At 35.8% G+C, this 27,507-nt stretch overlaps 1 protein-coding gene across 1 annotated transcript in view; it reads right to left on the reverse strand.

The window, feature by feature from the left end:
• Positions 1 to 27,507, reverse strand: part of LOC130194894 (receptor-type tyrosine-protein phosphatase beta-like) — a 39,206-nt gene that overhangs the window by 9,043 nt on the left and 2,656 nt on the right. Inside the window, exons 4-7 of the mRNA XM_056416104.1 lie at positions 3,227 to 3,361; positions 3,010 to 3,132; positions 2,602 to 2,765; positions 2,193 to 2,328 (exon numbers count right to left, since the gene is read on the reverse strand). Coding sequence (XP_056272079.1) covers positions 2,193 to 2,328; positions 2,602 to 2,765; positions 3,010 to 3,132; positions 3,227 to 3,361 — 558 coding nt within the window. The remainder of the gene's footprint in view (positions 1 to 2,192; positions 2,329 to 2,601; positions 2,766 to 3,009; positions 3,133 to 3,226; positions 3,362 to 27,507) is intronic.

Raw genomic sequence — 27,507 nt, forward strand, 5'->3', positions numbered from 1 at the left:
CCCCGATGTGGTCATAGGTGACCTTGATGTGGTCATAGGTGACCTTGATGTGGTCATAGGTGACCTTGATGTGGTCATAGGTGACCTTGACGTGATCAGGTGACCTTGATGTGGTCATAGGTGACCTTGATGTGATCATAGATGACCTTGATGTGGTCATAGGTGACCTTGATGTGATCATAGGTGACCCTGATGTGGTCATAGGTGACCCCGATGTGGTCATAGGTGACCTTGATGTGATCATAGATGACCTTGATGTGATCATAGGTGACCTTGATGTGATCATAGGTGACCTTGATGTGATCATAGGTGACCCCGATGTGGTCATAGGTGACCTTGATGTGATCATAGATGACCTTGATGTGATAATAGGTGACCCCGATGTGGTCATAGGTGACCTTGATGTGGTCATAGGTGACCCCGATGTGGTCATAGGTGACCTTGATGTGGTCATAGGTGACCCCGATGTGGTCAAAGGTGACCCCGAAGTGATCATAGGTGACCCTGATGTGGTCATAGGTGACCTTGATGTGGTCATAGGTGACCCCGATGTGGTCATAGGTGACCTTGATGTGATCATAGGTGACCTTGATGTGGTCATAGGTGACCTTGATGTGGTCATAGGTGACCTTGATGTGATCATAGGTGACCCCGATGTGGTCATAGGTGACCTTGATGTGGTCATAGGTGACCCCGATGTGGTCAAAGGTGACCCCGAAGTGATCATAGGTGACCCTGATGTGGTCATAGGTGACCTTGATGTGGTCATAGGTGACCTTGATGTGGTCATAGGTGACCTTGATGTGGTCATAGGTGACCCCGATGTGGTCATAGGTGACCTTGACGTGATCATAGATGACCTTGATGTGGTCATAGGTGACCTTGATGTGGTCATAGGTGACCTTGATGTGATCATAGGTGACCCCGATGTGGTCATAGGTGACCTTGATGTGGTCATAGGTGACCTTGATGTGGTCATAGGTGACCCCGATGTGGTCATAGGTGACCTTGATGTAGGTGACCCGATGTGGTCATAGGTGACCTTGATGTGGTCATAGGTGACCTTGATGTGGTCATAGGTGACCCCGATGTGGTCATAGGTGACCTTGATGTGGTCATAGGTGACCCCGATGTGGTCATAGGTGACCCCGATGTGGTCATAGGTGACCTTGATGTGGTCATAGGTGACCCCGATGTGGTCATAGGTGACCTTGATGTGGTCATAGGTGACCTTGATGTGGTCATAGGTGACCCCGATGTGGTCATAGGTGACCTGATGGTCATAGGTGACCTTGATGTGGTCATAGGTGACCCCGATGTGGTCATAGGTGACCTTGATGTGATCATAGGTGACCCCGATGTGGTCATAGGTGACCTTGATGTGGTCATAGGTGACCCCGATGTGGTCATAGGTGACCCTGATGTGGTCATAGGTGACCTTGATGTGGTCATAGGTGACCCTTGATGTGGTCAGGTGACCTTGATGTGGTCATAGGTGACCCGATGTGGTCATAGGTGACCTTGATGTGGTCATAGTGACCTTGATGTGATCATAGGTGACCTTGATGTGGTCATAGGTGACCCCGATGTGATCATAGGTGACCTTGATGTGGTCATAGGTGACCTTGATGTGGTCATAGGTGACCCGATGTGGTCATAGGTGACCTTGATGTGGTCATAGGTGACCTTGATGTGGTCATAGGTGACCTTGATGTGGTCATAGGTGACCCCGACGTGGTCATAGGTGACCCCGACGTGGTCATAGGTGACCCCGACGTGGTCATAGGTGACCCCGACGTGGTCATAGGTGACCTTGATGTGGTCATAGGTGACCTGATGTGACCTTGATGTGCCAGGTGACCCCGATGTGGTCATAGGTGACCTTGATGTGGTCATAGGTGACCCCTTGATGTGGTCATAGGTGACCTTGATGTGGTCATAGGTGACCTTGATGTGGTCATAGGTGACCCCGATGTGGTCATAGGTGACCTTGATGTGGTCATAGGTGACCTTGATGTGGTCATAGGTGACCCCGATGTGGTCATAGGTGACCTTGATGTGGTCATAGGTGACCCCGATGTGGTCATAGGTGACCTTGATGTGGTCATAGGTGACCCCGATGTGGTCATCGGTGACCTTGATGTGGGGGGGGGGGGGCAACAGGAGCTTATGTTACAATAATATATCTTCACCTCCGTCTGCACCATGTGTGACCTGTGGAGTCGCAGGTCGAACACGGAGCCGTAGATGTCCAGCGTGTCCTTGGAGTCCAGCTGCTGCAGAACCCGGTCCAGAACGATAAAGGTCCCGGTCCGACCCACTCCGGCACTGAGACACACACACACACACACACCAAACTTTAAAAACACTGGATTTAACAGATTGTGAACAAGTCAACGTGTGGATCTTCTGAGTTCTGTTGAATGAGGGCAGGTGGAGGTGTTTGAGTCCTCATTCTGGGCTTCAGGGGTTCAGAAGTCCGTCCTCCAATCCAGAGGATCGGCGGTTCCATCCCTGGCTTCGCCTTCCCCCGTCCGTGTGTCCTCCAGACACTCGGCCCCAGCGGTCCCCGGTGCTTGGCGTCGGCTCACTGAGACGTACCTGCAGTGGACCACGGTGGGTCCAGATCCAGGACTTCTGTTGACGTAGTCCCGCACAGTCCGGACCAGCTGGATGAGGGACTCCGTGGTCTCTGGGACGCCGTGGTCCGGCCACACGGTGTAGTGGAACTGACGGACCAGCCGGGGGAAGCTCAGCTGCTCCTCCTGACTCAGGTACAGTGATAATCATTAATGAGCGGTATTAATACACATGGCATCATTAATACTGACTGGGTCAGTGGTGAGGAGGTCTGTCCTTCGTTTAGAAACCCCAGGCTTCGTGGCAATGTCAAATTAATTAATAAACATTTTCTGATAAATAAATAACAGCTAATTAAAATGCATCATCTAATTAATAAACATGAGATAATAATGAACACGATGTATTAACATAGGCTGAATAACGTACGCTGCAGATGGAGAACTCCCGGATGGTCCACTCAGGGAGGACGGACTCCGACACCATCTGGACGATCAGGTCTCCGTAGTACAGGGGGTCCTGGTCCAAGGGCCAGTAGTGGTCACACTTCACCTGGGAGCAGGAAGAGGAGGAGAGCTCAGTGCTGCTGAAGCTTCACACAGAGTACCAGTGACCTCTATTGACCTCTGGTGACCTCGAGACTCACCCTGCCCTTCTCCACACACTGAGTGACCATCACCATGTTGTGGACGTTCTGCTCCCAGACCAGCTTCCAGAAGTCGTCTTTGGTTCCCGGCAGAGGACCCTGAGTGGCGATGTATTCCCGCCGGAAGGTATTCCCCTGAAACATACGAGACAAGATGAGAACTGACTGAAACATACGAGATAAGACTAAAACTGACTGAAACATACAAGACAAGATTAGAACTGACTGAAACATACAAGATAAGACTAAAACTGACTGAAACATACGAGACAAGATTAGAACTGACTGAAACATACGAGACAAGACTAAAACTGACTGAAACATACGAGACAAGATTAGAACTGACTGAAACATACAAGACAAGATTAGAACTGACTGAAACATACGAGATAAGACTAAAATTGACTGAAACATACGAGACAAGATTAGAACTGACTGAAACATACGAAACAAGATTAAAACTGACTGAAACATACGAGATAAGACTAAAACTGACTGAAACATACGAGACAAGATTAGAACTGACTGAAACATACAAGACAAGACTAAAACTGACTGAAACATACGAGACAAGATTAGAACTGACTGAAACATACGAGATAAGACTAAAACTGACTGAAATATATGAGATAAGACTAAAACTGACTGAAACATACGAGACAAGATTAGAACTGACTGAAACATACGAGATAAGACTAAAACTGACTGAAACATACGAGACAAGCTTAGAACTGACTGAAACATACGAGATAAGACTAAAACTGACTGAAACATACAAGACAAGATTAGAACTGACTGAAACATACGAGACACGATTAAAACTGACTGAAACATACGAGATAAGACTAAAACTGACTGAAACATAAGAGATAAGACTAAAACTGACTGAAACATACAAGACAAGATTAGAACTGACTGAAACATACGAGATAAGACTAAAACTGACTGAAACATACGAGACAAGATTAGAACTGACTGAAACATACGAGATAAGACTAAAACTGACTGAAACATAAGAGACAAGCTTAGAACTGACTGAAACATACGAGATAAGACTAAAACTGACTGAAACATACAAGACAAGATTAGAACTGACTGAAACATACGAGACAAGATTAAAACTGACTGAAACATACGAGATAAGACTAAAACTGACTGAAACATAAGAGATAAGACTAAAACTGACTGAAACATACAAGACAAGATTAGAACTGACTGAAACATACGAGATAAGACTAAAACTGACTGAAACATACGAGACAAGATTAAAACTGACTGAAACATACGAGACAAGATTAAAACTGACTGAAACATACGAGACAAGATTAGAACTGATTGAAACATACAAAACAAGATTAGAACTGACTGAAACATACGAGACAAGATTAGAACTGACTGAAACATACGAGATAAGACTAAAACTGACTGAAACATACAAGACAAGATTAGAACTGACTGAAACATGAGACAAGATTAAAACTGACTGAAACATACGAGATAAGACTAAAACTGACTGAAACATACGAGACAAGACTAAAACTGACTGAAACATACAAGACAAGATTAGAACTGACTGAAACATACAAGACAAGATTGGAACTGACTGAAACATACGAGATAAGACTAAAACTGACTGAAACATACGAGATAAGACTAAAACTGACTGAAACATACAAGACAAGATTAGAACTGACTGAAACATACGAGACAAGCTTAGAACTGACTGAAACATACGAGATAAGACTAAAACTGACTGAAACATACGAGACAAGATTAGAACTGACTGAAACATACGAGATAAGACTAAAACTGACTGAAACATACGAGATAAGACTAAAACTGACTGAAACATACGAGACAAGATTAAAACTGACTGAAACATACGAGATAAGACTAAAACTGACTGAAACATAAGAGACAAGATTAAAACTGACTGAAACATACGAGACAAGATTAGAACTGACTGAAACATACGAGACAAGATTAAAACTGACTGAAACATACGAGATAAGAATAAAACTGACAAACATACGAGATAAGACTAAAACTGACTGAAACATACGAGACAAGATTAGAACTGACTGAAACATACGAGACAAGATTAAAACTGACTGAAACATACGAGACAAGATTAAAACTGACTGAAACATACGAGATAAGACTAAAACTGACTGAAACATACGAGATAAGACTAAAACTGACTGAAACATACAAGACAAGATTAGAACTGACTGAAACATACGAGACAAGCTTAGAACTGACTGAAACATACGAGATAAGATTAGAACTGACTGAAACATACAAGACAACATTAGAACTGACTGAAACATACGAGACAAGCTTAGAACTGACTGAAACATACGAGATAAGACTAAAACTGACTGAAACATACGAGACAAGATTAGAACTGACTGAAACATACGAGATAAGATAAGAACTGACTGAAACATACGAGACAAGATTAAAACTGACTGAAACATACAAGATAAGACTAAAACTGACTGAAACATACGAGACAAGATTAGAACTGACTGAAACATACGAGATAAGACTAAAACTGACTGAAACATATGAGATAAGACTAAAACTGACTGAAACATACGAGACAAGATTAAAACTGACTGAAACATACGAGATAAGACTCAAACTGACTGAAACATAAGAGATAAGACTAAAACTGACTGAAACATACAAGACAAGATTAGAATTGACTGAAACATACGAGACAAGATTAAAACTGACTGAAACATACGAGACAAGATTAAAACTGACTGAAACATACGAGATAAGACTAAAACTGACTGAAACATAAGAGATAAGACTAAAACTGACTGAAATATACAAGACAAGATTAGAACTGACTGAAACATACGAGACAAGATTGGAACTGACTGAAACATACGAGATAAGACTAAAACTGACTGAAACATACGAGATAAGACTAAAACTGACTGAAACATACAAGACAAGTTTAGAACTGACTGAAACATACGAGACAAGCTTAGAACTGACTGAAACATACGAGATAAGACTAAAACTGACTGAAACATACGAGACAAGATTAGAACTGACTGAAACATACGAGATAAGACTAAAACTGACTGAAACATACGAGACAAGATTAAAAGTGACTGAAACATACGAGATAAGACTAAAACTGACTGAAACATACGAGATAAGACTAAAACTGACTGAAACATAAGAGACAAGATTAAAACTGACTGAAACATACGAGACAAGATTAGAACTGACTGAAACATACGAGACAAGATTAAAACTGACTGAAACATACGAGACAAGATTAGAACTGACTGAAACATACGAGACAAGATTAAAACTGACTGAAACATACGAGACAAGATTAAAACTGACTGAAACATACGAGATAAGACTAAAACTGACTGAAACATACGAGATAAGACTAAAACTGACTGAAACATACGAGATAAGACTAAAACTGACTGAAACATAAGAGATAAGACTAAAACTGACTGAAACATACAAAACAAGATTAGAACTGACTGAAACATACGAGACAAGATTAAAACAGACTGAAACATACGAGACAAGATTAAAACTGACTGAAACATACGAGACAAGATTAGAACTGACTGAAACATACAAGACAAGATAAGAACTGACTGAAACATACGAGACAAGATTAAAACTGACTGAAACATACGAGACAAGATTAGAACTGAGTGAAACATACGAGACAAGATTAAAACTGACTGAAACATACGAGATAAGACTAAAACTGACTGAAACATAAGATATAAGACTAAAACTGACTGAAACATACGAGACAAGATTAGAACTGACTGAAACATACGAGATAAAGAAAACTGACTGAAACATACGAGATAAGATTAGAACTGACTGAAACATACAAGACAAGATTAGAACTGACTGAAACATACGAGACAAGATTAAAACTGACTGAAACATACGAGATAAGACTAAAACTGACTGAAACATACGAGACAAGATTAAAACTGACTGAAACATACGAGACAAGATTAGAACTGACTGAAACATACGAGACAAGATTAGAACTGACTGAAACATACGAGACAAGATTAAAACTGACTGAAACATACGAGACAAGATTAGAACTGACTGAAACATACGAGACAAGATTAAAACTGACTGAAACATACGAGATAAGACTAAAACTGACTGAAACATAAGATATAAGACTAAAACTGACTGAAACATACGAGACAAGATTAGAACTGACTGAAACATACGAGATAAGACTAAAACTGACTGAAACATACGAGATAAGATTAGAACTGACTTAAACATACAAGACAAGATTAGAACTGACTGAAACATATGAGACAAGATTAAAACTGACTGAAACATACGAGATAAGACTAAAACTGACTGAAACATACGAGACAAGATTAGAACTGACTGAAACATACGAGATAAGACTAATACTGACTGAAACATACGAGATAAGACTAAAGCTGACTGAAACATACGAGACAAGATTAGAACTGACTGAAACATACGAGATAAGACTAAAACTGACTGAAACATACGAGATAAGACTAAAACTGACTGAAACATACAAGACAAGATTAGAACTGACTGAAACATGAGACAAGATTAAAACTGACTGAAACATACGAGATAAGACTAAAACTGACTGAAACATAAGAGACAAGATTAAAACTGACTGAAACATACGAGACAAGATTAGAACTGACTGAAACATACGAGACAAGATTAGAACTGACTGAAACATACGAGACAAGATTAGAACTGACTGAAACATACGAGATAAGACTAAAACTGACTGAAACATACAAGACAAGATTAGAACTGACTGAAACATGAGACAAGATTAAAACTGACTGAAACATACGAGATAAGACTAAAACTGACTGAAACATACGAGACAAGACTAAAACTGACTGAAACATACAAGACAAGATTAGAACTGACTGAAACATACAAGACAAGATTGGAACTGACTGAAACATACGAGATAAGACTAAAACTGACTGAAACATACGAGATAAGACTAAAACTGACTGAAACATACAAGACAAGATTAGAACTGACTGAAACATACGAGACAAGCTTAGAACTGACTGAAACATACGAGATAAGACTAAAACTGACTGAAACATACGAGACAAGATTAGAACTGACTGAAACATACGAGATAAGACTAAAACTGACTGAAACATACGAGATAAGACTAAAACTGACTGAAACATACGAGACAGATTAGAACTGACTGAAACATACGAGATAAGACTAAAACTGACTGAAACATAAGAGACAAGATTCAAACTGACTGAAACATACGAGACAAGATTAGAACTGACTGAAACATACGAGACAAGATTAAAACTGACTGAAACATACGAGATAAGAATAAAACTGACTGAAACATACGAGATAAGACTAAAACTGACTGAAACATACGAGACAAGATTAGAACTGACTGAAACATACGAGACAAGATTAAAACTGACTGAAACATACGAGACAAGATTAAAACTGACTGAAACATACGAGATAAGACTAAAACTGACTGAAACATATGAGATAAGACTAAAACTGACTGAAACATACAAGACAAGATTAGAACTGACTGAAACATACGAGACAAGATTAGAACTGACTGAAACATACGAGACAAGATTAGAACTGACTGAAACATACAAGACAAGATAAGAACTGACTGAAACATACGAGACAAGATTAAAACTGACTGAAACATACGAGACAAGATTAGAACTGACTGAAACATACGAGACAAGATTAAAACTGACTGAAACATACGAGATAAGACTAAAACTGACTGAAACATAAGATATAAGACTAAAACTGACTGAAACATACGAGACAAGATTAGAACTGACTGAAACATACGAGATAAGACTAAAACTGACTGAAACATACGAGATAAGATTAGAACTGACTGAAACAAACAAGACAAGATTAGAACTGACTGAAACATATGAGACAAGCTTAGAAATGACTGAAACATACGAGATAAGACTAAAACTGACTGAAACATACGAGACAAGATTAGAACTGACTGAAACATACGAGATAAGACTAATACTGACTGAAACATACGAGATAAGACTAAAGCTGACTGAAACATACGAGACAAGATTAGAACTGACTGAAACATACGAGATAAGACTAAAACTGACTGAAACATACGAGATAAGACTAAAACTGACTGAAACATACAAGACAAGATTAGAACTGACTGAAACATGAGACAAGATTAAAACTGACTGAAACATACGAGATAAGACTAAAACTGACTGAAACATAAGAGACAAGATTAAAACTGACTGAAACATACGAGACAAGATTAAAACTGACTGAAACATACGAGACAAGATTAGAACTGACTGAAACATACGAGACAAGATTAGAACTGACTGAAACATACGAGATAAGACTAAAACTGACTGAAACATACAAGACAAGATTAGAACTGACTGAAACATACGAGACAAGATTAAAACTGACTGAAACATACGAGATAAGACTAAAACTGACTGAAACATACGAGACAAGATTAAAACTGACTGAAACATACGAGACAAGATTAAAACTGACTGAAACATACGAGATAAGACTAAAACTGACTGAAACATATGAGATAAGACTAAAACTGACTGAAACATACAAGACAAGATTAGAACTGACTGAAACATACGAGACAAGCTTAGAACTGACTGAAACATACGAGATAAGATTAGAACTGACTGAAACATACAAGACAACATTAGAACTGACTGAAACATACGAGACAAGCTTAGAACTGACTGAAACATACGAGATAAGACTAAAACTGACTGAAACATACGAGACAAGATTAGAACTGACTGAAACATACGAGATAAGATAAGAACTGACTGAAACATACGAGACAAGATTAAAACTGACTGAAACATACAAGATAAGACTAAAACTGACTGAAACATACGAGACAAGATTAGAACTGACTGAAACATACGAGATAAGACTAAAACTGACTGAAACATATGAGATAAGACTAAAACTGACTGAAACATACGAGACAAGATTAAAACTGACTGAAACATACGAGATAAGACTCAAACTGACTGAAACATAAGAGATAAGACTAAAACTGACTGAAACATACAAGACAAGATTAGAATTGACTGAAACATACGAGACAAGATTAAAACTGACTGAAACATACGAGACAAGATTAAAACTGACTGAAACATACGAGATAAGACTAAAACTGACTGAAACATAAGAGATAAGACTAAAACTGACTGAAATATACAAGACAAGATTAGAACTGACTGAAACATACGAGACAAGATTGGAACTGACTGAAACATACGAGATAAGACTAAAACTGACTGAAACATACGAGATAAGACTAAAACTGACTGAAACATACAAGACAAGATTAGAACTGACTGAAACATACGAGACAAGATTAGAACTGACTGAAACATACGAGATAAGACTAAAACTGACTGAAACATACGAGATAAGACTAAAACTGACTGAAACATACGAGATAAGACTAAAACTGACTGAAACATACAAGACAAGATTAGAACTGACTGAAACATACGAGACAAGATTAAAACTGACTGAAACATACGAGATAAGATTAGAACTGACTGAAACATACAAGACAAGATAAGAACTGACTGAAACATACGAGACAAGATTAAAACTGACTGAAACATACGAGACAAGATTAGAACTGACTGAAACATACGAGACAAGATTAAAACTGACTGAAACATACGAGATAAGACTAAAACTGACTGAAACATAAGATATAAGACTAAAACTGACTGAAACATACGAGACAAGATTAGAACTGACTGAAACATACGAGATAAGACTAAAACTGACTGAAACATACGAGATAAGATTAGAACTGACTGAAACAAACAAAACAAGATTAGAACTGACTGAAACATATGAGACAAGCTTAGAACTGACTGAAACATACGAGATAAGACTAAAACTGACTGAAACATACGAGATAAGACTAAAACTGACTGAAACATACGAGACAAGATTAAACTGACTGAAACATACGAGACAAGATTAAAACTGACTGAAACATACGAGATAAGACTAAAACTGACTGAAACATACGAGACAAGATTAGAACTGACTGAAACATACGAGACAAGATTAAAACTGACTGAAACATACGAGATAAGACTAAAACTGACTGAAACATAAGAGATAAGATTAGAACTGACTTAAACATACGAGACAAGATTAGAACTGACTGAAACATACGAGATAAGATTAAAACTGACAAACATACGAGACAAGATTAAAACTGACTGAAACATACGAGACAAGATTAGAACTGACTGAAACATACGAGACAAGATTAAAACTGACTGAAACATACGAGACAAGATTAGAACTGACTGAAACATACGAGATAAGACTAAAACTGACTGAAACATACAAGACAAGATTAGAACTGACTGAAACATGAGACAAGATTAAAACTGACTGAAACATACGAGATAAGACTAAAACTGACTGAAACATACGAGACAAGATTAAAACTGACTGAAACATACGAGACAAGATTAAAACTGACTGAAACATACGAGATAAGACTAAAACTGACTGAAACATACGAGATAAGACTAAAACTGACTGAAACATACAAGACAAGATTAGAACTGACTGAAACATACGAGATAAGACTAAAACTGACTGAAACATACGAGACAAGATTAGAACTGACTGAAACATACAAGACTAAAACTGACTGAGACATACGAGATAAGATTAGAACTGACTTAAACATACGAGACAAGATTAGAACTGACTGAAACATACGAGATAAGATTAAAACTGACAAACATACGAGACAAGATTAAAACTGACTGAAACATACGAGACAAGATTAGAACTGACTGAAACATACGAGATAAGACTAAAACTGACTGAAACATACAAGATAAGACTAAAACTGACTGAAACATACGAGACAAGATTAGAACTGACTGAAACATACGAGACAAGATTAAAACTGACTGAAACATACGAGATAAGACTAAAACTGACTGAAACATACGAGACAAGATTAGAACTGACTGAAACATACGAGATAAGACTAAAACTGACTGAAACATACGAGATAAGACTAAAACTGACTGAAACATACGAGACAAGATTAGAACTGACTGAAACATACGAGACAAGATTAAAACTGACTGAAACATACGAGATAAGACTAAAACTGACTGAAACATACGAGACAAGATTAAAACTGACTGAAACATACGAGACAAGATTAAAACTGACTGAAACATACGAGATAAGACTAAAACTGACTGAAACATACGAGACAAGATTAGAACTGACTGAAACATACGAGACAAGACTAAAACTGACTGAAACATACGAGATAAGATTAAAACTGACAAACATACGAGACAAGATTAAAACTGACTGAAACATACGAGACAAGATTAGAACTGACTGAAACATACGAGATAAGACTAAAACTGACTGAAACATACGAGACAAGATTAAAACTGACTGAAACATACGAGACAAGATTAAAACTGACTGAAACATACGAGACAAGATTAAAACTGACTGAAACATACGAGACAAGATTAAAACTGACTGAAACATACGAGACAAGATTAAAACTGACTGAAACATACGAGATAAGACTAAAACTGACTGAAACATACGAGACAAGATTAAAACTGACTGAAACATACGAGACAAGATTAGAACTGACTGAAACATACGAGACAAGATTAAAACTGACTGAAACATACGAGACAAGATTAAAACTGACTGAAACATACGAGACAAGATTAAAACTGACTGAAACATACGAGACAAGATTAGAACTGACTGAAACATACGAGATAAGATTAAAACTGACTGAAACATACGAGACAAGATTAGAACTGACTGAAACATACGAGATAAGACTAAAACTGACTGAAACATACGAGATAAGACTAAAACTGACTGAGACATACGAGACAAGATTAAAATTGACTGAAACATACGAGATAAGACTAAAACTGACTGAAACATAAGAGATAAGATTAGAACTGACTTAAACATACGAGACAAGATTAGAACTGACTGAAACATACGAGACAAGATTAAAACTGACTGAAACATACGAGATAAGACTAAAACTGACTGAAACATACGAGATAAGACTAAAACTGACTGAGACATACGAGACAAGATTAAAACTGACTGAAACATACGAGATAAGACTAAACTGACTGAAACATACGAGACAAGATTAGAACTGACTGAAACATACGAGACAAGATTAAAACTGACTGAAACATACGAGATAAGACTAAAACTGACTGAAACATACGAGACAAGATTAAAACTGACTGAAACATACGAGATAAGACTAAAACTGACTGAAACATACGAGATAAGACTAAAACTGACTGAAACATACGAGACAAGATTAGAACTGACTGAAACATACGAGACAAGATTAGAACTGACTGAAACATACGAGACAAGATTAAAACTGACTGAAACATACGAGACAAGATTAAAACTGACTGAAACATACGAGATAAGACTAAAACTGACTGAAACATACGAGACAAGATTAGAACTGACTGAAACATACGAGACAAGATTAAAACTGACTGAAACATACGAGACAAGATTAGAACTGACTGAAACATACGAGACAAGATTAAAACTGACTGAAACATACGAGACAAGATTAAAACTGACTGAAACATACGAGATAAGATTAAAACTGACTGAAACATACAAGACAAGATAAGAACTGACTGAAACATACGAGACAAGATTAAAACTGACTGAAACATACGAGACAAGATTAGAACTGACTGAAACATACGAGACAAGATTAAAACTGACTGAAACATACGAGACAAGATTAAAACTGACTGAAACATACGAGATAAGACTAAAACTGACTGAAACATACGAGACAAGATTAGAACTGACTGAAACATACGAGACAAGATTAAAACTGACTGAAACATACGAGACAAGATTAGAACTGACTGAAACATACGAGACAAGATTAAAACTGACTGAAACATACGAGACAAGATTAGAACTGACTGAAACATACGAGACAAGATAAGAACTGACTGAAACATACGAGATAAGATTAAAACTGACTGAAACATACGAGACAAGATTAGAACTGACTGAAACATACGAGACAAGATTAAAACTGACTGAAACATACGAGATAAGACTAAAACTGACTGAAACATACAAGACAAGATTAGAACTGACTGAAACATACGAGACAAGATTAAAACTGACTGAAACATACGAGATAAGACTAAAACTGACTGAAACATACGAGACAAGATTAGAACTGACTGAAACATACGAGATAAGATTAAAACTGACTGAAACATACGAGACAAGATTAGAACTGACTGAAACATACGAGACAAGATTAAAACTGACTGAAACATACGAGACAAGATTAAAACTGACTGAAACATACGAGATAAGACTAAAACTGACTGAAACATACAAGACAAGATTAGAACTGACTGAAACATACGAGACAAGATTAAAACTGACTGAAACATACGAGATAAGACTAAAACTGACTGAAACATACGAGAAAAGACTAAAACTGACTGAAACATACGAGAAAAGACTAAAACTGACTGAAACATACGAGATAAGACTAAAACTGACTGAAACATACGAGACAAGATTAAAACTGACTGAAACATACGAGATAAGACTAAAACTGACTGAAACATACGAGATAAGACTAAAACTGACTGAAACATACGAGACAAGATTAGAACTGACTGAAACATACGAGACAAGATTAGAACTGACTGAAACATACGAGACAAGATTAAAACTGACTGAAACATACGAGATAAGACTAAAACTGACTGAAACATACGAGACAAGATTAAAACTGACTGAAACATACGAGACAAGATTAGAACTGACTGAAACATACGAGATAAGCCTAAAACTGACTGAAACATACGAGACAAGATTAGAACTGACTGAAACATACGAGACAAGATTAAAACTGACTGAAACATACGAGACAAGATTAAAACTGACTGAAACATACGAGACAAGATTAAAACTGACTGAAACATACGAGATAAGACTAAAACTGACTGAAACATACGAGATAAGACTAAAACTGACTGAAACATACGAGACAAGATTAAAACTGACTGAAACATACGAGACAAGATTAGAACTGACTGAAACATACGAGACAAGATTAAAACTGACTGAAACATACGAGACAAGATTAGAACTGACTGAAACATACAAGACAAGATAAGAACTGACTGAAACATACGAGACAAGATTAGAACTGACTGAAACATACGAGACAAGATTAAAACTGACTGAAACATACGAGACAAGATTAAAACTGACTGAAACATACGAGATAAGACTAAAACTGACTGAAACATACGAGACAAGATTAAAACTGACTGAAACATACGAGATAAGACTAAAACTGACTGAAACATAAGAGATAAGACTAAAACTGACTGAAACATACAAGACAAGATTAGAACTGACTGAAACATACGAGACAAGATTAAAACTGACTGAAACATACGAGATAAGACTAAAACTGACTGAAACATACGAGACAAGATTAGAACTGACTGAAACATACGAGATAAGATTAAAACTGACTGAAACATACGAGACAAGATTAAAACTGACTGAAACATACGAGACAAGATTAGAACTGACTGAAACATACGAGATAAGACTAAAACTGACTGAAACATACGAGATAAGACTAAAACTGACAGACATACGAGACAAGATTAAAACTGACTGAAACATACGAGATAAGACTAAAACTGACTGAAACATAAGAGACAAGATTAGAACTGACTGAAACATACGAGACAAGATTAAAACTGACTGAAACATACGAGACAAGATTAAAACTGACTGAAACATACGAGATAAGACTAAAACTGACTGAAACATACGAGACAAGATTAAAACTGACTGAAACATACGAGATAAGACTAAAACTGACTGAAACATACGAGATAAGACTAAAACTGACTGAAACATACGAGACAAGATTAGAACTGACTGAAACATACGAGACAAGATTAAAACTGACTGAAACATACGAGACAAGATTAAAACTGACTGAAACATACGAGACAAGATTAGAACTGACTGAAACATACAAGACAAGATAAGAACTGACTGAAACATACGAGACAAGATTAAAACTGACTGAAACATACGAGACAAGATTAGAACTGACTGAAACATACGAGACAAGATTAAAACTGACTGAAACATACGAGATAAGACTAAAACTGACTGAAACATACGAGATAAGACTAAAACTGACTGAAACATACGAGACAAGATTAGAACTGACTGAAACATACGAGATAAGACTAAAACTGACTGAAACATACGAGACAAGATTAGAACTGACTGAAACATACGAGACAAGATTAAAACTGACTGAAACATACGAGACAAGATTAAAACTGACTGAAACATACGAGATAAGATTAAAACTGACTGAAACATACAAGACAAGATTAGAACTGACTGAAACATACGAGACAAGATTAAAACTGACTGAAACATACGAGATAAGACTAAAACTGACTGAAACATACGAGACAAGATTAGAACTGACTGAAACATACGAGACAAGATTAAAACTGACTGAAACATACGAGATAAGACTAAAACTGACTGAAACATACGAGACAAGATTAGAACTGACTGAAACATACGAGACAAGATTAAAACTGACTGAAACATACGAGATAAGACTAAAACTGACTGAAACATACAAGACAAGATTAGAACTGACTGAAACATACGAGACAAGATTAAAACTGACTGAAACATACGAGATAAGACTAAAACTGACTGAAACATACGAGACAAGATTAGAACTGACTGAAACATACGAGATAAGACTAAAACTGACTGAAACATACGAGATAAGATTAAAACTGACTGAAACATACGAGACAAGATTAAAACTGACTGAAACATACGAGATAAGACTAAAACTGACTGAAACATACGAGAAAAGACTAAAACTGACTGAAACATACAAGATAAGATTAGAACTGACTGAAACATACGAGACAAGATTCAAACTGACTGAAACATACGAGATAAGACTAAAACTGACTGAAACATACGAGACAAGATTAAAACTGACTGAAACATACGAGACAAGATTAGAACTGACTGAAACATACGAGACAAGATTAAAACTGACTGAAACATACGAGATAAGACTAAAACTGACTGAAACATACGAGAAAAGACTAAAACTGACTGAAACATACAAGATAAGATTAGAACTGACTGAAACATACGAGACAAGATTCAAACTGACTGAAACATACAAGATAAGATTAGAACTGACTGAGACATACGAGACAAGATTAAAACTGACTGAAACATACGAGACAAGATTAGAACTGACTGAAACATACGAGACAAGATTAAAACTGACTGAAACATACGAGACAAGATTAGAACTGACTGAAACATACGAGATAAGATTAAAACTGACAAACATACGAGACAAGATTAAAACTGACTGAAACATACGAGACAAGATTAGAACTGACTGAAACATACGAGACAAGATTAAAACTGACTGAAACATACGAGACAAGATTAGAACTGACTGAAACATACGAGATAAGACTAAAACTGACTGAAACATACGAGATAAGACTAAAACTGACTGAAACATACGAGACAAGATTAAAACTGACTGAAACATACGAGATAAGACTAAAACTGACTGAAACATACGAGACAAGATTAAAACTGACTGAAACATACGAGACAAGATTAGAACTGACTGAAACATACGAGACAAGATTAAAACTGACTGAAACATACGAGACAAGATTAGAACTGACTGAAACATACGAGATAAGACTAAAACTGACTGAAACATACGAGATAAGACTAAAACTGACTGAAACATACAAGACAAGATTAGAACTGACTGAAACATACGAGACAAGATTAAAACTGACTGAAACATACGAGATAAGACTAAAACTGACTGAAACATACGAGAAAAGACTAAAACTGACTGAAACACAGACAAGATTAGAACTGACTGAAACACGAGACAAGATTAAAACTGACATAAGACAAGATAAACTGACTGAAACATACGAGACAAGACAAGATTAAAACTGACTGAAACATACGAGATAAGACTAAAAACTGGAAACATAAGACAAGATAACTGACTGAAACATACAAGACAAGATTAGAACTGACTGAAACATACCAAGATAAAACTGACTGAAACATACGAGACAAGATTAGAACTGACTGAGATAAGACAGATAAGACTAAAACTGACTGAAACATACGACAAGATTAGAACTGACTGAAACATACGAGATAAGATTAAACTGACTGAAACATAAGATAAGACTAAACTGACTGAAACATACGAGATAAGACTAAAACTGACTGAAACATACGAGATAAGACTAAAACTGACTGAAACATACGAGACAAGATTAGAACTGACTGAAACATACGAGACAAGATTAAAACTGACTGAAACATACGAGATAAGACTAAAACTGACTGAAACATACGAGACAAGATAAACTGACTGAAACATAGAGACAAGATTAAAACTGACTGAAACATACGAGATAAGACTAAAAACAAGATTAGAACTGACTGAAACATTGAAGACAAGATTAAAACTGACTGAAACAAGACTAAAACTGACTGAGACATACGAGACAAGATTAAAACTGACTGCAACATACAAGACAAGATTAGAACAGCTGAAAGACAAGATTAGAACTGACTGAAACATACGAGACAAGATTAAAACTGACTGAAACATACGAGACAAGATTAAAACTGACTGAAACATACGAGACAAGATTAGAACTGACTGAAACATACAAGACAAGATAAGAACTGACAAACATACGAGACAAGATTAAAACTGACTGAAAACTGACTGAAACATACGAGACAAGATTAGAACTGACTGAAACATACGAGACAAGATTAGAACTGACTGAAACATACGAGACAAGATTAAAACTGACTGAAACATACGAGATAAGATTAAAACTGACAAACATACGAGACAAGATTAAAACTGACTGAAACATGAGACAAGATTAGAACTGACTGAAACATAAGACAAGATAAAACTGACTGAAACATACGAGACAAGATTAAAACTGACTGAAACATACATACGAGATAAGACTAAACTGACTGAAACATACGAGACAAGATTAAAACTGACTGAAACATACGAGAAACTGACTGAAAACATACAAGATTAAAACTGACTGAAACATACGAGACAAGATTAGAACTGACTGAAACATACGAGATAAGACTAAAACTGACTGAAACATACAAGATAAGACTGAAGATAGAACTGACTGAGACAAGATTAAAACTGACTGAAACATACGAGATAAGACTAAAACTGACTGAAACATACGAGACAAGATTAGAACTGACTGAAACATACGAGACAAGATTAGAACTGACTGAAACATACGAGATAAGACTAAAACTGACTGAAACATACAAGACAAGACTAAAACTGACTGAAACATACGAGATAAGATTAGAACTGACTGAAACATACGAGATAAGCCTAAAACTGACTGAAACATACGAGACAAGATTAGAACTGACTGAAACATACGAAAGACTAAAACTGACTGAAACATACGAGATAAGATTCTGAAACATACGAGACAAGATTAAACTGACTGAAACATACGAGATAAGACTAAAACTGACTGAAACATACAAGATTAGACTGACTGAAACACACGAGACAAGATTAAACTGACTGAAACATACGAGATAAGACTAAAACTGACTGAAACATACGAGACAAGATTAAAACTGACTGAAACATAAACATACGGATAAGATTAGAACTGACTGAAACATACAAGACAAGATTAAAACTGACTGAAACCATACGACAAGATTAAAACTGACTGAAACATACGAGACAAGATTAGAACTGACTGAAACATACGAGACAAGATTAAAACTGACTGAAACATACAAGATAAGACTAAAACTGACTGAAACATACGAGAAAAGACTAAAACTGACTGAAACATACGAGAAAAGACTAAAACTGACTGAAACATACAAGATAAGATTAGAACTGACTGAAACATACGAGACAAGATTAGAACTGACTGAAACATACGAGACTAAAACTGACTGAAACATACGAGACAAGATTAGAACTGACTGAAACATACGAGACAAGATTAGAACTGACTGAAACATACGATAAGACTAAAACTGACTGAAACATACGAGATAAGATTAAAACTGACTGAAACAGACAAGATAAAACTGACTGAAACATAAGAGATAAGATTAGAACTGACTTAAACATACGAGACAAGATTAGAACTGACTGAAACATACAAGACAAGATTAAAACTGACTGAAACATACGAGATAAGACTAAAACTGACTGAAACATATGAGACAAGATTAGAACTGACTGAAACATACGAGACAAGATTAGAACTGACTGAAACATACGAGACAAGATTAAAACTGACTGAAACATACGAGACAAGATTAGAACTGACTGAAACATACAAGACAAGATAAGAACTGACAAACATACGAGACAAGATTAAAACTGACTGAAACATACGAGACAAGATTAGAACTGACTGAAACATACGAGACAAGATTAGAACTGACTGAAACATACGAGACAAGATTAAAACTGACTGAAACATACGAGACAAGATTAGAACTGACTGAAACATACGAGACAAGATTAAAACTGACTGAAACATACGAGATAAGATTAAAACTGACAAACATACGAGACAAGATTAAAACTGACTGAAACATACGAGACAAGATTAGAACTGACTGAAACATACGAGACAAGATTAAAACTGACTGAAACATACGAGACAAGATTAGAACTGACTGAAACATACGAGACAAGATTAAAACTGACTGAAACATACGAGACAAGATTAGAACTGACTGAAACATACGAGACAAGATTAGAACTGACTGAAACATACGAGACAAGATTAGAACTGACTGAAACATACGAGACAAGATTAAACTGACTGAAACATACGAGATTAAAACTGACTGAAACATACGAGACAAGACTAAAACTGACTGAAACATACGAGAAAAGACTAAAACTGACTGAAACATACGAGACAAGACTAAAACTGACTGAAACATACGAGACAAGATTAAAACTGACTGAGACATACGAGACAAGATTAAAACTGACTGAAACATACGAGACAAGATTAAAACTGACTGAAACATACGAGACAAGATTAAAACTGACTGAAACATACGAGACAAGATTAGAACTGACTGAAACATACGAGACAAGATTAAACTGACTGAAACATACAAGACATAAAACTGACTGAAACATGAGACAAGATTAAAACTGACTGAAACATACGAGATAAGATTAAAACTGACTGAAACATACGAGACAAGAAGATTAGAACTGACTGAAACATACGAGACAAGATTAGAACTGACTGAAACATACGAGACAAGATTAAACTGACTGAAACATACGAGACAAGATTAAAGAAACATACGAGACAAGATTAGAACTGACTGAAACAGATAAAACTGACTGAAACATACGAGATAAGATTAAAACTGACTGAAACATACGAGACAAGATTAGAACTGACTGAAACATACGAGACAAGATTAAACTGACTGAAACATAAGAGACAAGATTAAAACTGACTGAAACATACGAGACAAGATTAGAACTGACTGAAACATAGATAAGACTAAACTGACTGAAACATACGAGACAAGATTAGAACTGACTGAAACATACGAGACAAGATTAAAACTGACTGAAATATACGAGATAAGACTAAAACTGACTGAAACATACGAGACAAGATTAAAACTGACTGAAACATAACGAGACAAGATTAAAACTGACTGAAACATACAAGACAAGATAAGAAAACTGAAACATACGAGACAAGATTAAACTGACTGAAACATACAAGATAAGACTAGAACTGACTGAAACATACGAGACAAGATTAAAACTGACAAACATACGAGACAAGATTAAAACTGACTGAAACATACAAGACAAGATAAGAACTGACTGAAACATACGAGACAAGATTAAAACTGACTGAAACATACGAGACAAGATTAGAACTGACTGAAACATACAAGACAAGATAAGAACTGACTGAAACATACGAGACAAGATTAGAACTGACTGAAACATATGAGATAAGACTAAAACTGACTGAAACATACGAGACAAGATTAGAACTGACTGAAACATACGACAAGATTAAAACTGACTGAAACATACGAGACAAGACTAAAACTGACTGAAACATACGAGATAAGATTAACTGACTGAAACATAGACAAGATTAGAAACTGACTGAAACATACGAGACAAGATTAAAACTGACTGAAACATACGAGATAAGATTAAACTGACTGAAACATACAGACAAGATTAAACTGACTGAAACATACGAGATAAGACTAACTGACTGAAACATACAAGACAAGATAAAACGACTGAAACAAGACAAGATTAGAATTGACTGAAACATACAAGACAACATAAGAACTGACTGAAACATACGAGACAAGATTAAAACTGACTGAAACATACGAGACAAGATTAGAACTGACTGAAGATTAAACTGACTGAAACATACGATAAGATTAAACTGACTGAAAATGAGACAAGATTAGAACTGACTGAAACATACAAGACAAGATAAGAACTGACTGAAACATACGAGACAAGATTAGAACTGACTGAAACATATGAGATAAGACTAAAACTGACTGAAACATACAAGAAGTAGAAACTGAAACATACGAGACAAGATTAAACTGACTGAAACATACGAGATAAGATTAAAACTGACTGAAACACACATAGATAAGATAAACTGACTGAAACATACGAGATAAGATTAAACTGACTGAAACATAAGACAAGATTAAAACTGACTGAAACATACAAGACAAGCTAAATACAAGATAAGACTGACTGAAACATACGAGACAAGATTAGAACTGACTGAAACATACGAGATAAGACTAAAACTGACTGAAACATACGAGATAAGATTAGAACTGACTGAAACATACAAGACAAGATTAAACTGACTGAAACATACGAGACAAGATTAAAACTGACTGAAACATACGAGACAAGATTAAACAGACTGAAACATACGAGACAAGATTAAAACTGACTGAAACATATGAGACAAGATTAAAACTGACTGAAAACATAAAGATAAGATTAAACTGACTGAAACATACGAGACAAGATTAAAACTGACTGAAACATACGAGACAAGATTAAAACTGACTGAAACATACGAGATAAGATTAAACTGACTGAAACATACGAGACAAGACTAAAACTGACTGAAACATACGAGACAAGACACTGACTGAAACATAAGACAAGATTAAACTGACTGAAACATTACAAGAGCAAGACTAAACTGAGAACTGACTGAAACATAATGAGACAAGACTAAAACTGACTGAAACATACGAGACAAGATTAGAACTGACTGAAACATGAGACAAGATTAGAACTGACTGAAACATACGAGATAAGATTAAACTGACTGGGAAACATAATGAGATAAGACTAAAACTGACTGAAACATACAGACAAGATTAGAACTGACTGAAACATACGAGACAGATAAAACTGACTGAAACACGATAATACGAGACAAGATAAAACTGACTGAAACATACGACAAGATTAGAACTGACTGAAACATACGAGATAAGACTAAAACTGACTGAAACATACGAGATAAGACTAAAACTGACTGAAACATACTGAGACAAGATTAAAACTGACATACGAGATAAGACTAAACTGACTGAAACATACGAGATAAGACTAAAACTGACTGAAACATACGAGATAAGATTAGAAACTGACTGAAACATACAAGACAAGATTAAAACTGACTGAAACATACGAGACAAGATAAGACTAAAACTGACTGAAACATACGAGACAAGATTAAAACTGACTGAAACATACGAGATAAGACTAAACTGACTGAAACATAAGATATAAAACTAAAACTGACTGAAACATACGAGACAAGATTAGAACTGACTGAAACATACGAGACAAGATTAAAACTGACTGAAACATACGAGACAAGATTAAAACTGACTGAAAACATACGAGATAAGACTAAAACTGACTGAAACATACGAGATAAGACTAAACTGACTGAAACATACGAGACAAGATTAGAACACTGAAACATACGAGACAAGATTAAACTGACTGAAACATACGAGATAAGACTAAAACTGAGTGAAACATACGAGATAAGACTAAAACTGACTGAAAACACAAGACAAGATAAACTGACTGAAAATGACTAAAACATACGAGATAAGACTAAACTGACTGAAACATACGAGATAAGATTAAAACTGACTGAAACATACGAGACAAGATTAGAACTGACTGAAACATGAGATAAGACTAAAACTGACTGAAACATACTTAGACAAGATTAAAACTGACTGAAACATACAAGACAAGATTAGAACTGACTGAAAGAGATTAAAACTGACTGAAACATACTAGACAAGACTAAAACTGACTGAAACATAAAGACTAAACTGACTGAAACATACGAGACAAGATTAGAGACAAGATTAAACTGACTGAAACATACAAGACAAGATTAAAACTGACTGAAACATACAAGATAAGATTAAAACTGACTGAAACATACGAGACAAGATTAAAACTGACTGAAACATACGAGACAAGATTAAAACTGACTGAAACATACGAGACAAGATTAAAACTGACTGAAACATACTTGAGATAAGATTAGAACTGACTGTTACAGATAAGACTAGAACTGACTGAAACATACGAGACAAGATTAAAACTGACTGAAACATACGAGACAAGATTAGAACTGACTGATACGAGAAAGATTAAACTGACTGAAACATACTGAGACAAGATTAGAACTGACTGAAACATACAAGACAAGACTAGAACTGACTGAAACATACAGACAAGATTAAAACTGACTGGAAACATACGAGACAAGATTAAAACTGACTGAAACATACGAGATAAGACTAAACCGGACTGAAACACAGATAAGACTAAATGAGACAAGACAAACTGACTGAAATACGAGATAAGACTAAAACTGACTGAAACATACGAGATAAGACTAAACTGACTGAAACATACGAGACAAGATAAGAACTGACTGAAACATACGAGACAAGATTAGAACTGACTGAAACATACTAGACAAGGATAAGACCAACTGACTGAAACATACGAGACAAGATTAAAAACATATACAACAAGATTAGTACTGACTGGAACATACGAGATAAGATTAAAATTGACTGAAACATACGAGATAAGACTAAAACTGACTGAAACATAAGAGATAAGATTAGAACTGACTTAAACATACGAGACAAGATTAGAACTGACTGAAACATACGAGATAAGATTAAAACTGACAAACATACGAGACAAGATTAAAACTGACTGAAACATACGAGATAAGACTAAAACAAGATAAGACTAAAACTGACTGAGACATACGACAAGATTAAAACTGACTGAAACATAACTGACTGAGATAAGATTAGAAACTGACTGAAACATACGAGACAAGATTAGAACTGAAACATACGAGACAAGATTAGAACTGACTGAAACATACAAGACAAGATTAAAACTGACTGACATACGAGATAAAACTGACTGAAACATACGAGACAAGATTAAAACTGACTGAAACATAGACAAGATTAACTAAAACTGACTGGAAACATAGATAAGACTAAAACTGACTGAAACATACGAGACAAGATTAAAACTGACTGAAACATACGGAGATAAGACTAAAACTGACTGAAATATACGAGATAAGATTAGAAGTGACTGAAACATAAGACAAGATTAGAACTGACTGAAACATACATGAGACAAGATTAAAAACTGACTGAAACATACAAGATTAGAACTGACTGAAACATACGAGACAAGATTAAAACTGACTGAAACATACGAGATAAGACTAAAACTGACTGAAACATACGCAGACAAGATTAAAAACTGACTGAAACATACGAGACAAGATTAAAACTGACTGAAACATACGAGACAAGATTAAAACTGACTGAAACATAATGAGACAAGATTAAAACTGACTGAAACATACGAGATAAGATTAAAACTGACTGAAACATACGAGATAAGAGACTAAAACTGAAACATACAAGACAAGATTAGAACTGACTGAAACATACGAGACAAGATTAAAACTGACTGAAACATACGAGATAAGATTAAAACTGACTGAAAACATACAAGAATAAGACTAAAACTGACTGAAACATACAAGATAAGATTAAAACTGACTGAAACATACGAGAAAAGATTAAACTGACTGAAACATACCAGACAAGATTAGAACTGACTGAAACATACGAGATAAGATCTAGAACTGACTGAAACATACGAGATGAGATTAGAAAACTGAAAGATACGAGACAAGATTAAAACCGAGATAGACTAAAACTGACTGAATGAAACATACGAGACAAGATTAAAACTGACTGAAACATACGAGATAAGATTAAAACTTGAACTGACTGAAACATACAAAGATTAAAACTGACTGAAACATACGAGATAAGACTAAAACCGACTGAAACATACGAGATAAGATTAAAACTGACTGAAACATACTAGATAAGACTAAAACTGACTGAAACATACGAGAAAAGACTAAAACTGACTGAAACATACAAGATAAGACTAAAACTGACTGAAACATACGAGAAAAGAATAAAACTGACTGAAAGATTAGAACTGACTGAAATATTGACGACAAGATTAGAACTGACTGAAACATATAGACAAGATTAGAACTGACTGAAAACATAAGAGACAAGATTAGAACTGACTGAAACATACAAGACAAGATAAGAACTGACCGAAACATAAAATGAGACAAGATTAAAACTGACTGAAACATACGAGACAAGATTAGAACTGACTGAAACATACAAGACAAGATAAGAACCGACAAACATAATGAGACAAGATTAAACTGATTCTAAATATACGAGACAAGATTTAGAATTGA

Source organism: Pseudoliparis swirei, chromosome 6 (assembly GCF_029220125.1).
Source record: "Pseudoliparis swirei isolate HS2019 ecotype Mariana Trench chromosome 6, NWPU_hadal_v1, whole genome shotgun sequence".
Classification (NCBI taxonomy): Eukaryota; Metazoa; Chordata; class Actinopteri; order Perciformes; family Liparidae; genus Pseudoliparis; species Pseudoliparis swirei.